This window comes from Lagopus leucura, unplaced genomic scaffold (genome assembly GCF_019238085.1).
Source record: "Lagopus leucura isolate 7727_CA_CO unplaced genomic scaffold, USGS_WTPT01 Super-Scaffold_100157, whole genome shotgun sequence".
Classification (NCBI taxonomy): domain Eukaryota; kingdom Metazoa; phylum Chordata; class Aves; order Galliformes; family Phasianidae; genus Lagopus; species Lagopus leucura.
In genome coordinates, this window is record NW_024962334.1 from 26,528,682 (window position 1) to 26,544,428 (window position 15,747).

The 15,747-nt window shown below is 39.5% G+C and overlaps 1 protein-coding gene across 4 annotated transcripts; it reads right to left on the minus strand.

The window, feature by feature from the left end:
- Positions 1-1,306: 1,306 nt before the first annotated feature.
- On the minus strand, positions 1,307-15,686 carry MIOS (meiosis regulator for oocyte development). 4 transcript variants are annotated; one of them, XM_042888850.1, is made up of 12 exons: positions 15,586-15,686; positions 15,108-15,249; positions 13,222-14,588; positions 12,919-13,017; positions 11,711-11,968; positions 10,717-10,886; positions 8,030-8,095; positions 7,292-7,450; positions 6,417-6,569; positions 4,923-5,127; positions 3,719-3,848; positions 1,307-3,451 (listed from the first exon to the last, which is right to left on the minus strand). In XM_042888850.1, the coding sequence occupies exons 3-12, from the start codon at positions 14,516-14,518 to the stop codon at positions 3,355-3,357; spliced, it is 2,634 nt and encodes an 877-aa protein (XP_042744784.1). In that variant the 5' UTR covers positions 14,519-14,588; positions 15,108-15,249; positions 15,586-15,686; the 3' UTR covers positions 1,307-3,354. The 4 variants fall into 4 exon arrangements, with proteins under 4 accessions (XP_042744784.1, XP_042744787.1, XP_042744786.1 ...); XM_042888853.1 differs by having other exon boundaries at positions 15,064-15,249; XM_042888852.1 differs by having other exon boundaries at positions 15,582-15,647.
- Between the last annotated feature and the right edge of the window lie 61 nt (positions 15,687-15,747).

Below are 15,747 nucleotides of genomic sequence, written 5' to 3' on the forward strand. Positions count from 1 at the left end.
GAGGGCAACAACTAAAGAAAGTGCAAGACATTTCACATATCAAAGAAATAACCATGGGGACTGCATTGCTTCCCCCCCCCCCTTCAGAATTTCACTAACTCAGTAAATGTACGAGAAACTGCCAGGGCTTAGAAACAATAAAGGGAAACGCTGGCTTAGTGGGTAACTCATGAAAGGGGAATCACAAGGGGAATCACACCATAAACACCAAGGGAAAATATCAGGTCAGCGAAACTGGGGCATGTTTTTCCCTGCTGTGGCTAAGAAGTATTCTTCCTAACTTCAGCCAAGGGGTACTATACTATCCCACTGCCTCTTTCTCCTGGAACATCTAGTGTAGTTGGCAGGATCCTAGTCTGAGTAGGCATAATTGGAAAAAATGGATTTGAGTAGAGAAGGGATGCCTGCTGAGTGCACTGGGAAGCACAAATTGGAGAAGAGAGCTGTTGGAAATGCAGAGTAGGGGGGTTGAGCAGCTCCCACGCTAGGCTCCCTTGGGGTACAGTGAAAAGTGAAGTGAACCATGGAACTGTTTGAGTTCAAAGGCGCCCTTAAAAGTCAGCGAGCCCAACTCCAGGAACATGGCACAGCTCAGTCAGATTGCTCAGGACCCCATCCAGGCTGACCCTGCATAACTCCAGGGACGGAGCATCCACCACCTCTCAACATCTGGGCAACATCTTCTGTACCTCACCACTCTTATAATTTTTTTTTCTTTATATCCAAGCCTTGTCAGAGGTGTCTCCCTCTTTGCCTCATGGTCCTTAGCCCACAGTCCTGGCCTGAGCTACACCACCTGGACTGCCTGTGTCTCTCAGTGACCCCAACCTGCTGATGTGAATGCCAGCCTGACCTCAGTCCTGCCTCATCACTGTGACTTGTCTGAGGAGTGCTGGACACTTGGATGATGTTAATCTCTGTCACCAGGCTTGCTCCGCTCTCCTTGCTCAAGCAGCACAGGACTGTGACCCTTGTAGGTGACAGAGACCATAACAAACTCAAGTCAGTTTGTGCTCATTTGCAAGCCTCTAATGCATAAGATGAGAAAGTGCTTGCACTTAATCACATACTATGAAATGAAAATAATGTAGTCAGCATGAACCATAAGTTCAAAAAGGCGTTCTGGCATGCAAAATCACCTTCAACTATTTAAATAATAGAGTCAAGAAGATAGAAAATAGTAAGTGTGAATGTTATCTGCAGATAATGAAATGTCTGCAGCCATACTTACAAATCAACTTGCCAAATCACAGCTTTACTAATTAAGAAACAAAACAAGAAAAAAGATGATTAAGTACACCTCTTATAAGTTTTTAGGAATAGTGTAATTATTGGTCTGAAAGCTCAAACCCCAATTACAACAGCAAAAGTTGGTACTTACACTGGACCAGAATATGTACATATTAATAACCTAAAACATTTCAAAGACATGCTGAACATCAAAGTAGGCAACTTATTTAATGAAATGATAGAAACTGAAACAAACAGGTATAGTCAAGTCAAAAAAAGTTGAGCCTTCTTTTTTACATTAAAAAAAGAGACATTTTTAAGCAGTTAGGTTCCTGAACATGGTATTTATCATCAAAATTTACTGATCAATGGTACTAGAGAGGAATAAAAATATATCCTTTGCACTTACAAATCCTCACTTCCATAAAGCAAAAGTGTTATTGCCCATGTTTATATAAATAGGGTATCATACATCAAACCCCAGTTTACATTTATTAATGGAGAACATTTTAAAGACCACTTCAACAGAAACAAAGTGTGCAAAAATACTACAAATAAATATTCCAACAAGAAAAAAAAAAACATTAACCACTCCTCCATGATAGTCTGACTACAGGTATTAAGTACCTTTTAGATTTTAACTTTATATCTTTGTCAATTAGGCAAGAATTTTAGATCAGAGTAGGTATGGCAGACGTAGTACAGCATTAATCAGAAAATATGACTGGAAGTTCCAAATGCAGTCATGTACACCCACAGACACCATTTCTACTTTCTATCTTGTTGCAACTACATTAGAGCACTTAGAACCCGTGGTATGTTACAATATATTCTTTCTTAAAACAACAAATGTCACAGTCCTGGCAATATGGTGCCAGTTTATTGCTAGCATTCCATTTAGTATTTCAAAGCACACAAGTAATAAGTAACTCATACACTGTTTCTAATAGTAAATAAACACACACCAAGTAAACTGATGTTATTTTCACATACCTTAAAACAGGTGTTTTTTCCCCCCTAATATGAATTTTGTTGCCTACAAAATCAAGGACAACAATACTGATTAGCTCCTAGCACAGTTTTAGCAAAATATCATTGACTCTCAAGTTAATAAATATACTTAATTCCAGCTGGTAACATACATATATGTTTTTTTTACCACTTGCAGTCAATGACATAAAATCGTGCAGTCTTTAGGAGCAGACTGGTGTCCAGCAGTGACCTGAAGCAGGATTTAAATAGGTTCACTTCACACTTCCCAGTCTATTTCAGAAGTGCCAAAAAATCCTGATTATCCAAAAGTCCCCAAAATTCAAAATGCTTGTAGATAAAACTCAGTATGTAGTTTAAACCTGAAATGTTTACAAGTCTCCAGTCTTGAGATTTCAGATCTTCACAGTATTATGTTAGAAATAAAACAGTCGTATCAAACTTCTGATAATTTGTCTGCACTCTGCAGTGAAACTGACACATGAGTTTTCAGGGAACTCCTGTCTAGGATAATTTCCCCAGACTCTTTAGCATTATAATTCACATCAGCACGTGAAATAAGCTCTCAAATTGCAAAGGTATTGCTTTACTGTTAACAAAAGTTGAGAAAAGAAAGAAATAGGTTTTCCTGTAAAATAAAATTATTTAGAATATAATTAGCAGTGACATTCTTAATTGACTTACAAGGAAGTGATTGCATTCAATGAAGTGTGATCAATCAGTGAAAGGACACCACAGCATTGTTCTGCCATCCTCTGAAGAACGCTTTTTCGCCATTTGCTTTGAAGGTTTACTTTCACTGAGCACAACAGATAAACACTGCTTTATTTGGAAAAACTGATAGAAGGGCCCAAAATCATTACCCTGAACAAGTTGTTAAAATTCTTTGAGTTTCAACAAAGCCTCCCGGCCCCTTAACTGCTTAAATCCACTGGCTGAGGCCCACGTGATAAATCCAGAGGCTTATTTCCACATTATCAATTTCTACCATGCACAGTCATACACACAGCATTTTACTCATCTGATAGCAATTTATTTTTTCACAGTCAGTAAGTCACAAATGACCCCTGTCTAAAATGTATGCTTGGACTAGAATGGACATCCATTAGAGATCCTCACATTTTCAAGGAATATTTACACCTGAACAGTCTCTGCTGGAATAAGATTCCCTGTTGTATCCAGCTGCATACACTTACACGAACAGGCAGACACAGGACACTCAGTATGGTCCCTAGATAGCAATAGCAAAGAAAAGGAAAAAGCAGGTAAGATCAAGCTAACAAATGTTTTGCAATCTGTAAATTTAAGTATGTGCAGGAACACAGCATCACACAGAAAACTGCAGCATAGTAAGCCTAGCCTATGTTGTTCTTTGGTTTGTTTTTTTTTGTTGTTTTTATAAATACAGACACTTTAATTGCATATACAACAAAGGAGACACATTGTACTTCATGCAGCATACAGAAAGGAAAAGCAAAAGATCTTAACATCAACTTACCTGAACCAACTGAGCATATGTCCAGCATGTCCACCATGCCTACAGTTGTGACACCAAGTAAACCAGTTGTTGAACTGGGCTAACTTCTTGTCTTTGCTAAGATCCACTTTTTCATCTGACTTGGATCCTCCTGCACAGAAGCAAACAACACAACAGATAAATGAAACATAATGGCTTAAATTTCAGTCTCACTAACACTGTTAAAATGAATTTGGAATTAGGAACTTCAGGTGAAGTAGCAACCTGATTCTAAAAGGGATGTCAATGCAATTATTGGAGATATATGAACTGGTGGAGAATCAAGAATTGTATTGCTTGGCTAATGTCTCACACCTTACAGACATGCTAGTCTTGCCTATTAAATTTTGCAGACAATCTCTTTCAGTGATGATTTATGTTTCAGTGATTAATTTATGTTCCAGTGAATTATGCATCTGTTCTACTGTACATAGAATGTTCTGCTTTAAAATATGTAAGATTAGCAAAATCTTAGTTATGAGTTGGAATAATTCAGTAATAAGTCATGTCACGGAGCAGTGAAAGAATGAGAGAGATATAAATAGATGACAACTGTACAGCTGCTCATAGCTCTTTAACAAGACTGACCTAAAAATATGGAAAAAAATTAATTTTACTTAGACCTTGTATACTGCTGTGTTCAAGAATTCAGAACCAAGAGATTCTAGCAATAGCATCTCCTAGCTGTTCCAGCAGGACCCATACATTCTTTCACATTTAGTCACAGAGAGTATACATATACACATTACATTTATTTCCTCTTCCAATTAAGGAGCAGTTAGTTGATTCACATTACAAGATTCGTGCAGGCTCCCAACAGTTCATCCCAAGAGAACATATCTCCCAGTTCAATGTCAAAGCTCGTAACACCAAGCACCCAATATCCAAATCTTTTTCTCCTGTTTAAGCTGTGGAATTCTACTACCAATATCACTGGAAAGAATGGCCAGAACGAGGTAACCATGCATACAGTCTGACACACAAAAAAAAAAAAAGATATAGGTTTAATCAAAATATTGGATGGGATGTAAATGTGTTCTCTACTACAGTCTCTCTTTAATTAAAGTATATACAGTACGAGTACAAATAGGAGGAAAAAGTGCAACAGAAGATCTTCTTTCAGGAACTGCTAATTAGGCCTCTAATGAGGATCCCAGCTGAATAACATAAAATGAGTACATTATACCTGGACAACTGGAAACTGGAGTTCCCATATTTATCAAGCAAAGTGCACAGCGAGGAAGTGGCTTACGACAACCAGGGCAGCTGGTAACTTTTGACTTCGTTGGTGAACCACTAACCCCATACTGGCTGAAACCTCGCCCCTGATGAGGAATGGCTGAACAGCTGTAGGAGATTGATTTTCCACAGAAATTGCAACTCACAAACACCTAAAGAGAACAAAAGCCCGTTAGTTTTTCAGTTTGTTTCAATTTCTACTATAATTATAAGTGAATTTGCTCAAGCTAGTGAAGACTTGATTTACTAGATATTCTAAAGACTGCGCTGGGAAGTCTTGCGAAGGTGTTGCTAACATCTTGGCTTATAGACTTGACATGCAGTTCTGAGGAGTAGGCCTCAATGCTGCCCATGTACTTCAACAGCACATAAAACCCCTTAAAACTGTTACTGCTTGGAGAGATATCATTTAAGAATATAAGAAGTTACATGTCAGGTAACTAAAGAAACTAAGCTTACTCAGTCTACAGGCCTCTCCATCTTTCTACTCAAGTGACTCAGTTTACAGTCCACAACATGAGGATTTGCCTAATAATCTTTACCTGCATACCTTATGTCACAAGTTGAGGTATAATACAGAGAAAAGTATTACTTTCAGCTCTTTAGGAATTACTGATGTTCATGTAAGGCAGGAGCAGTAAATTCAACTCCTTGCTTGGAGCAGTATAGATGGAGTTCTCTTTAAAAAGTTGTGAAGAATGTGACTCAAAACAGCCTTCCTTAGAAATCTTTGAGTCCCCAAGGCTTGTAATGCACATATTAGCAGGCATGAGCAAATAGGAGTTGCTGTAGGCAGAACATTTTGAGTAAAAACAGTACCAGATAATATTTGGACAGGGTGTCATTTTTCAGCTTAGCTTATGCTCTGAGCTGATAAGGAAAGCTGCTATTCACTTCAGACTCAAAGGCTTCAAAGGTTGAGTTAAACGAGAACCAATTGGAACTGGTCCTGGTTTCTTTCCCTAGTTTCAGCACCATCCTCATCATGATGAAGAACTCACTAGGAAAAGTCTCCCATTTTGTTTTTCAATGCTGGAAGGAAAAAACCCACAGTTTCACACGAAAAAAAGTGTGGAAACATTACAGATTCTGAAAGATGAGTTTCTGTTACAGGAAAAGACTTAAGAAAAAACACACCAAATAATGATTGAACAAAATGGCACTTCCTAGATTAGAACGTATGTAAATTTGTTTACTTCCTTACTTCCTACTAAAACAGTTAAGTTCTTCCTCTGAACAACATTTTTAAAAATATTAACAAAATGAATAAAAACAACAAATAGAACACAAAACATTGATTTAGAGTATCCTTAATTGAAATCTTTCCTTTCCTTTCTTTTCCTCACAAAAGCCAAGATGCAGCCAGGAATTTATTTTTTTCTTTTTAAGTACCACGTTGCCTTCCTGAATTGGTCATACTTCATGTAAGAATCACATTTACCTGAGCTAAAGGTTTTGAACTGGGATCCAGCTTACTTCTGTGGATATCAAATTCTGCACGTTTGTGCCAAAACCTCCAAGCATCTAAAAGATTCCTATAGTTCTCAATCCAGTACTGAACCCTTTCATCCTTAAGTACTTCTGATGGAGAACCCTAAAGAGAAAGGAAAAATGGTCAGACATATGCTGAACATGCACAAGTTATTCACTTTTTGAAAAGGCTTTACCAGTACATAATACAAAATACAAGAAATAATAGCATAATTTGCATTGACAGAGATGATATTTGGAAATATTTAACACGAGTTTGATAAAAGTTTTCTTCAGTCTGCCTTTCAGGTTAAGCATACTCGTGCTGCTGTTCTCCTAAAAACTCAGATTATACATTTCTGTAGCACATCTGAGTTCATACCATTCCTATGGTTACATACGTAGTCAAACACAGCGCTGGTAGTAACTCCAACTGTGCCAGTAAGGACCAAGATAAGCTCAAAACAAAAACCAAAACCAACATCCACCCAAAGACAAAAAAAAACCCTCTACCTTACAGCAGTTCTCTAACAATACCCTGGAAGCAAAAAAGCCTATTTTGAACCTATCAGAAAACACAGCAGTAGTTCGACTACTCAACTGCTCAACTATTTTTCTTTTCCTGTCTTCCCCTTGTCTTTACTTTCTCTGACTGAGACAGCCTGAATATATAAGTTTGTAGTTATCATCAAGTGTTTCATATGATTGCACAAAATCATCTGGCTATCTATTGTCAAAATTTACTACAGAATATACTTTTTAGTTCACAAGAATCAGGGCTATACTGCTAAATAAACAATGTTTAGTTCTCTAATGTAAAGATTCATTTTTGAGAGAGACACTAACCTGTAACATGCAATAGCTTGCTGTCTGGACATCACCTGTTCTGTCAACGTAACTTTCCATCAAGTCCACACCATCTTTTGTCAGCCCTGTCAACAGTATTCCTTCTAAATTGCCAGCATCTTTCATTTCATTCGTCAGCTTCTCAATAAATCTGTTCAGCTATAAAAAGAAATTACTTAACTTTTGCTGTTTGTACATAATTAATTTAATGCATACAGCAAAACTTTTTTAAAGTTTAAGAGTATCTTTTGCTAACAGTACACACTGCTTGCTGCATGTTGTACAGGAAAATGTATATGGCTGTATCCACTATATACCGAGAATTTAAATATCAGTGTACTTTAAACCTCCTGATGCAAAGAGCAAAAAGGAGGAGATCACCAGTTTTTCCATACACTCCTGTATATTCAAAGGAAAACATTCCTACTGTAAAATAAAGGCTTTTTTTCAAGACAAGGCAAATGTCTGGAAATAAATACCAAACACAAATACTGTCCAGTAAAGCATTTAGCTAATGTGATATGATTTTTAAAACGAGTAAGTCTAGAACATTATTTACTTTAAGAAAAAAAAAAATCAAGAGAGAGAGGGAGAAAAAATATACCATAGCTTATATCCTACTGTGAGGAAAAACCAAATCCCTTATGATACCCTGCTTTACCCTCCCACCTCAAATTTTCATCTCACTAAATAAACCCCAGCTTAACAGTTTGCTTGAATGTGTAACCATAGGCTTACCTGAGCATCATTGAGGAACTTGCAAGCAAATGCCACTCTGTCTCGTACTGCCACATTATTTTCATACTTAGGAGAGAAAAATGGGAATATCACCATCACATGCCAACTTACAAGATTTCAATACACTGCTTCTAAAAGTCAGATCGTTTATCTTACTGTACAGCTAATATTATGAATTTGATTACGTACAAAGAATGAACCAGAAGAAAGCTAACACCAAATATCAACTGATCAGTTTATGCTCAGATATAGGCAGGTATAGACTGAGACTGTGGCTACCTGGAACAATCTGCTCCTGTGGCAGAAAAGCCTGGTACAACACACTGTACGTGCTTTTTGAAACTATACAGTAAACAGAAGTTTTACAAATCACATAATTACAATCAGGGCTAGGCTATAGCATTTCTAGCACATATAGCCAAGAGTCTCAATAAGTCACAAAAAGTAGAACAACCAACCCTTCTTCTTCCATATTTATAAAAAGCCTAGCCCCACTACTTCAGTTTTCCTAAAACCACAACTGAAGAAAATAGTAATAATAAAACGACAATACCCAAAACATCAATTTCTCAAAAGTATATTGGCACCCAACATGCAGCATGCAACATTTACTTGCTGCTTTTTAATCCTTTTGCTACATCATGCACACAAGAAGAAAAACACCTTGATTACATTCACCCCGGTACTTAGCTGTGCCTATATAAAATCATTACCTAACACCCAGAGAACAAGAGCATTCTCTCTTCCTCACAGAAAATGTTTTCTCCTCTGGGATTCTTACCTTATTCTTATTTAATAGCCTAAATATATCATATTTTGTTATCTTTCTCTTTAACATTTGTGGGCCAATTACTCTTCTACATGTGGGTTAAATCAAGCATATCCATTATTCTCTAACTAAGGATCAAGTATGTTACTTCTCCAAAACGTGAAATATCTCATGATTACAGATTTAGCATCCTCTTTATATCAATTCTAGAAGATATAAAATTGTTTATTATTTCATCACTCCAAAAATATTTTAACAATTAAACAAGAAAAAATGAAATACAATTCAGCGCAAAGACAGCATCACAAAAACTTCTCTGCACCTACTGTTTCCTGCATTTCTCTTATTAGAATAGAACAGTTCATAGAATCATAGAATGGCCTGGGATGAAAAGGACCTCAAAGATCATCCATTTTCAATCCCCCTGCTATGTGCACGGTCACCAACCAGCAGACCAGGCTGCCCAGAGCCACATCCAGCCTGGCCTTGAATGCCTCCAGGGATGGGGCATCCACAGCCTCCTTGGGCAACCTGTTCCAGTGCATCATTACACTATGTGAAAAACTTCCTCCTAATATCTGACCCAAGCCTCCCCTGTCTCAGTTTGAAACCATTCCCCCTTGTCCTATCACTATCCACACTTGTAAATAGTCATAAACCCCTCCCATTTATATGCTCCCTTCAAGTACCACAAGGCCACAATGAGGTCTCCCTAGAGCCTTCCCTTCTCCAAGCTAAATAAGCCCAATTCTCTCATCTTTCATCATTTGGAAGGGACCTACAAAGATCAGTGAGTCCAACTATGTTGGGCTAACCAGTAGTTAAAGCACATTATTGAAGGCACTGCCCAAAAGCCTCATGATCACCAACAGGTGTGTGGCACCAACCATCTCACTAGGAAGACTGCTCCAGTGTTTGACCATCCTCACAGGGACGAAGTTTCTCCTTATATCCAGCCTGAGCCTCCCCTGGCACAGCTCTGTGCCATTCCTGAACATTCTGTCACCAGTTCCCAGGAGCACAGTCCAGACCTTCCGCTCCTCAGGGAGCTGCAGAGAGCTTTTGGCCACCTCTTGGACTCCTCTTCTCCAGCCTTCTTCAGCCTCCAGCTCCCTGTCCACCTGGGACAACCCAGGTGCCTTCAGCTTCCCCTCACAGAATAGACCTTACAGCTCTGTTCCCAGAATTAATGCCTTCTCTGGATACTTTAAGGGACCTTAACATAATTGTCATATTGTGGAGCCCAGAAATGCACACAGTATTCAAGGTGCAGCTGTACTAATGCTATATGCAGAGGGATAATCACCTCTTTTGACCAGTTGGCTGTGCTATGCTTAATGCCACTCAAAATAGTTTTCTCCTTGGCTGCCAGGGCACACTACTGGCTTGTACTGAATTGCTGTCACCAGTACCCCCAAGTCCTTTCCTGCAGAACTCCTCTCCAGCCACTCATCCCCCAGTTTCTGTTTTTATCCAGCACTGCTCCATCCCAGGTGCAAACCTGGCATTTTCCTTTGTTAAGCTCCTTGCCATTGCTGATGGCCCAGTGCTCCCATCCATCTGGATCCCTTTGTAAGATCTGTCATCCCTCCAACTAGTCAGCAACACCTCCCACATTAGAATTAGCAGCGAACTTGCTGAGGATGTACCTCACTCCCGCACCCAGATCATTAACCTCTCTCCTGCTTTTTTCCTATCAGCTTATGTTATTTTGAGAACACATTTCTAATGGCTTAAGAATTGCATGCTAAAAAAGATAAACAAAATCCCCTAACAACTGTGTCAGTTATGTTGGATGTTTTGACTGCCTCTGCATATTTCATATAATTTTCACACTGACACAATGCTCACTTTACTGACATCCACGTATTTATATGCATAACTATTATTTAAAGAAATTTAACATAAATTTACTCACCAAAACACCATCATATGAACCAGACTCACTTGTCAGAAAAGCAAACATAGCACACAGGTAGGGATTGTTCAACTGCAGTCTTAGAGTACTGCACATTTCTCTCCAAAGTGAGTTCTTCTCATCTGTATAGCCTGACAGGGCCATTGCTACTACATTAAGGTTCAGATCACCTGGTTTAATGAAAAAAATGAAAGAATATTTAAGTTCAGAATTATTTTTTTTTAAAAAGGACATACAAGAGTTTGAAGTTAATACGTTTCCTAAAATCATTATACTAATTTCATCTAAATACTCTGTTAGAAAATGTTTCCTGTTTTCTAATTCAAACAAAGCCAGACCTTGTTCTGAACCTTCTCCCGACCCAAAAAATGCACACACCTCCCCCAACCTCCAAAAATATTAAAAACAGAAGAACCTTAACAGTTTTCTTCATTTCATACCAATATACTTTGGTGCTAAGTCACTATTTTAAATTTAATAAGAGAGCAGATGCAAATCAGAGTCCCAGGAGGAACTAAAACTAGCTCTAAAATCATTAAATCCACCTTCATACATTGTCACTTTCCCAAACAATATTTCAGAACTAATGCCTTCTGTAAACTTTGAATATTTTATTTCAGTTATACCAGCCACTGCACTGGCAGAAAGCTGCATACAGCCCAACTGAAGCAGACCTGACATCTGACCCACCTGCAATTACATTAAAAGAAAAAAAATCCCACCACTTTTGAGTGGGTTACTTTTGGGTGTAACGTTTTCTGTGGTATGTATCAATATTTACAACGTTTTAATTACATATAAAGCATACTACAGTGTGAGGAGTGAAGAGATAATAGGATTTGTCAGATTCTGAGGCTCCAATACAGCCAATTCAAATAAGTACTGTAAAAGACAGCAGGCATATTTTCCACACCACCTTCCAAAATCCTGTTTCCGTAAGCATCTACTCAGGTGATGTACCTCCAAAAGAAAGGACACAAAACACAATACAAACCTTTTCCTGAGGAAGCACCTTTATTTAGAATTTGTATTGCCCGCCGTATGTCCAAATTGAACAGTGCTACAGCAGCAGCTCGCTCCCAGTCTCCTTCCTGTTCCAATGAATTTAAGAAAGGTTCCACATCTAAGTCTGTTCCCTTCTTTATCCACCCACAGAGCTGCAAAGCCAAGGATCTCTCCTCACTCAGATACTGAATAATATCTGCCTGTCTATCAGATCCACTCCTGCTGTGCCTGAGGTTCTCAGTTGTTCCTAAAATGGGAACAGTATGTTAAATTATGCTTAAACCATAACCTAAATTGCAACTGCAACGCTTTGATTTCAATCATAAAACAGAACATAAAAGCCAAGTATCCCACTTTACTACTCAATTAACATCAACAATAACTACATGGTAAGGAGCAGCAGATAGCAAATGATTTTATTCTGATCTCCTAAAAGTCACACATCTAAACTTGACACTTACTCCCTAAGTCTGTCTTTCTTTCCTCTTCACCCTAAGATTGTGGAGGCTCCTGTTACCAAGACAGGACTGATCAGTGCATTCAATTTGAAAATACAGTCAAGCACCTGCTCTACCAGTTCTCCTCAGCAAGCATCAATGTGCTAGAAACATTCCCAACACTCAAGAGTTGCTTTTGTTATCTCCCCCCCCCCCCCTCCCCCAATCAAGCAAATCAAATATTAATAAGACACCTAATGAATAGAGAGGAAAAGATTCAAGAAAGAATCCCCTAAAAAATAACTCAGCTTAAGAGGCATAATGTGATACACAATGAATGACTGCCACTTCAAAATAATGTAGCCTCTCTAAACATACAAATGTACTTTGGCTACAGTAAAGTTAGCCTTTAGAACTATACTCCCATGTAGAACTTTGAAAAATACAACAAATAGTTATGCAGGGAGCAAGACCTTTTGGTGCCATAGTCAACAGCTAAATGTTTGAAACAGCTCAGATGAAGTTCTACCTCTGAGGTTATTTTGTTCTACTGATGATCTTCAAAGAAAACAAACAATTCAGGAAATCACTGTAATATTAACTGTTCACTTACATTTCTGTATTTACGATATATATTAAAATACAGACTGATGCACTTTATTTCTGCATCCTCCTTCAACCATTTTTAAAGACAAAGTCGTGAGTGCTTCATTTTGTAAATATACTGTAATATAACTTATCAAAGTTAGAACATTCTTACCCAAAGATGACTTCACAATTGACTTAATGCCAGCATAAACTAGGGGACCTTTGTTTCCTGTAAGTTTTTGATCCATATCTTCAGTATACTGCTTCATAAGTATTTACATGTATAGGAAGCTTATTTTTTTCCAAAGAATTTGAAAAAACACTTCTTCAAAGTTAAAACTCATATTCTCTTAACACAGGCCTTTCACAGGACACTGCATTGTATTTAGACTTTTACACACTTCACACAACCCGTTCATGCTTAAAGGGGTGCATTACTTCTTTAAAATATAAACCACAGTAAAATAAAGGATATAGTGCAGAGTGTACCAAAGTGATTTCAGCTGAGGATCTTCATTTCCAGCTAGAAGGTGATTTCTCCAAACTTGTTCAGTATCAAGGCCATACCTTGATAAAGCTCGGAGCCGCATTTTGGTCGCTATATCCTTTTCCAAGGAGCTGGCCTTTCCTTCTTCTGTACACTCATATAAGTGTCGCCCACAAGCCCACATTAAAGATGTCACTGGACTCCATGCAAGAGAAATTCTTTCAAAAACTGTAAAGTCAGACATAGTTCTATTGGGAGTCACTACCACCATTCGATTTTGACTTGTGGGATGCCAGGCAAATGAGGCAATGTAGTTTTCACATGGTTGGACACTTCTTTCAATTATTGTAGGCTCAGTTTCATCTCCAATAGGCGTGGGAGTATGCTGCATATCATACAGCCTAATGATATTACTATCCCTTGTTAAAGTAGCTAACAGTCCTGTCCTTGTTGGACACCATGCGACTTTTGTTAAAGGTTTTGGTTGCTCTGTCAATGTCAGAACTGGCTTTTCAAACTTTCTTAAATCCCATATGGCAACTTGGCCTTCATAGAAGGAAGCTACACGATCATGGAAATATGGATCAACAGTCACTCCTTGGACAGCCTTGGTATTTACAAATATTTTTTGGCTTGTATTCCTCAGATCAAAGATAGCCAGATTGCGATGCATTCCAGCTAAAAGAAGCTTCTGATCCCGTGGAAGCCAACAAAGGGAGAGACAAGCATCGTTCTGCCCTAACTCATAAAGTGGCTTTGTTACCACTAGTCCTGCTTCCGGATCTCCTGTTGAAAGTCTCACTTTCTCTGTAGCAACTGCAGTCTCTGGAGCATATTTGCTACTGATATCCCAGATTAATACTGAAAAGTCAGCCCGGTGTTTATCTAATCCAGCAGCGAGCCAGTTACTATCTAGTGGGTTCCATGCTAGAGTATTGCACTGTCGCGCGTGCTTGGGAACAAACTCTTTCCCTATCAAATCTTTAGATTTTGAGTTGTGGTCTTGACCAAGGCTCGTAAGCACCACTCGACCATTGGCCTGTCCAACAGCAAGAAGACATTCAGGATCATACTTGGGATACCAAGCCACACATTTCATATACGGTGTATCCGAATTTATTGACAACAGCGTGGCAGTAGTTTCTTCTGATAAACGCAAGGACCCTGCCTTGAGTTCTGAACTTACAGCAGATTCAATGTGATAAAGGCTCAATTCTGAGTCACACACAACAAAACGGTCGACGTGATGTGGGGCCCAAAGAATATCAGGTTTGGAGCCACTCATGTTTAAGGTGAGTTCACAAACAACTTAAACTGCTGTAGGAAGATTCTGGTGACATCCATTCATACGAAAACTGTTAAGAAAATCATTTGTAGGAATGTTATCAAAATCCAAACTCCTTTTTCATCTCAGATCAGCATTTAAAAAAAAAAAAAAAAAAAAGAATATTTTTCTCCATTGCTTTTAGCCCAAGTTTATTGTGTGCACACATTTAAAGCCAAAACTAAGCATTTCTCACATTAAGCCACTTTTCCGATGACATGCCCTGTTTTTGCTAAGATACATTGACTGGGGCAGAAACCACACAGCCACCTACAAACCAACAGCAGTGTGTTCACAACCTCCAGCAATACCAGTATTGCTTATTATGGAAGAGAGCATCAACCAAAACATGATACAGCGTGATGTGTGGGTGTGCTGCCAGGAAAGGGCCAATCCCTAAAACACGTAGTAGAAAATGTCTCTGCCTAATTGAAATGCACTAATTCACAGATATTAGAGTCTGTCTGCCTTGTTTAAAGTTCCATCTATAACCTACAAAGGCTTACCCTACTTGAAGATTTCTGTAACTATAAAGCTTTACATGCATCACCTCCTTCTGCTGCTCCCAGTTCCACTTTCTGCCCTGCTGTCACCAGGTCTCTGCACGTGGCCTAGCAGCACACATAAACCCACGTTGTTGTCAGTTCCACTGATTCCTGCAGGAGCCCCACGTCCAGAATCCTTACACGCTCCTACATACAAAGGAAACGACCTTGTGATTCCTACAAATTTTTCTTACGGCTGGGAAAAACAAAAGATTTACCGTACCGGGAAAAGGCAGAAAGAAGCATCACTTGCTGCCACCGGGCCTCCTCTCCACACCCGCTGTCCGCTCCCAGCGCTCCCCTCCTCCCGCCTCAGCCCAGCCCCTACTCGGTCCGGAGTCCGGCCCGCCTTACCGCCGCCCCGCTCTGCGGGAACGAGGAAGCCGCCGAGGCCCGCAGAGACGTCGCGGCAGCAGGGCCAGCCCGTAGCAAGAGCAGCAGCCAACCCCCACCCGTCCCCGGGCGCGGCGGCCGCTTACCCACCCGCGAACGCTGCGACACCGCCGTGGCGGGACCCGCGGCCAGCCGGAACCTCCGGCCCCGGGGACAAACGACGGCAGGGCTCCGCTTCCGCCTGCGGGGCGGTGAGGAAAGGACAACAACTGCACTTCCGGCGCGCGATGAACGCCCTTCCGCACAGCTCGT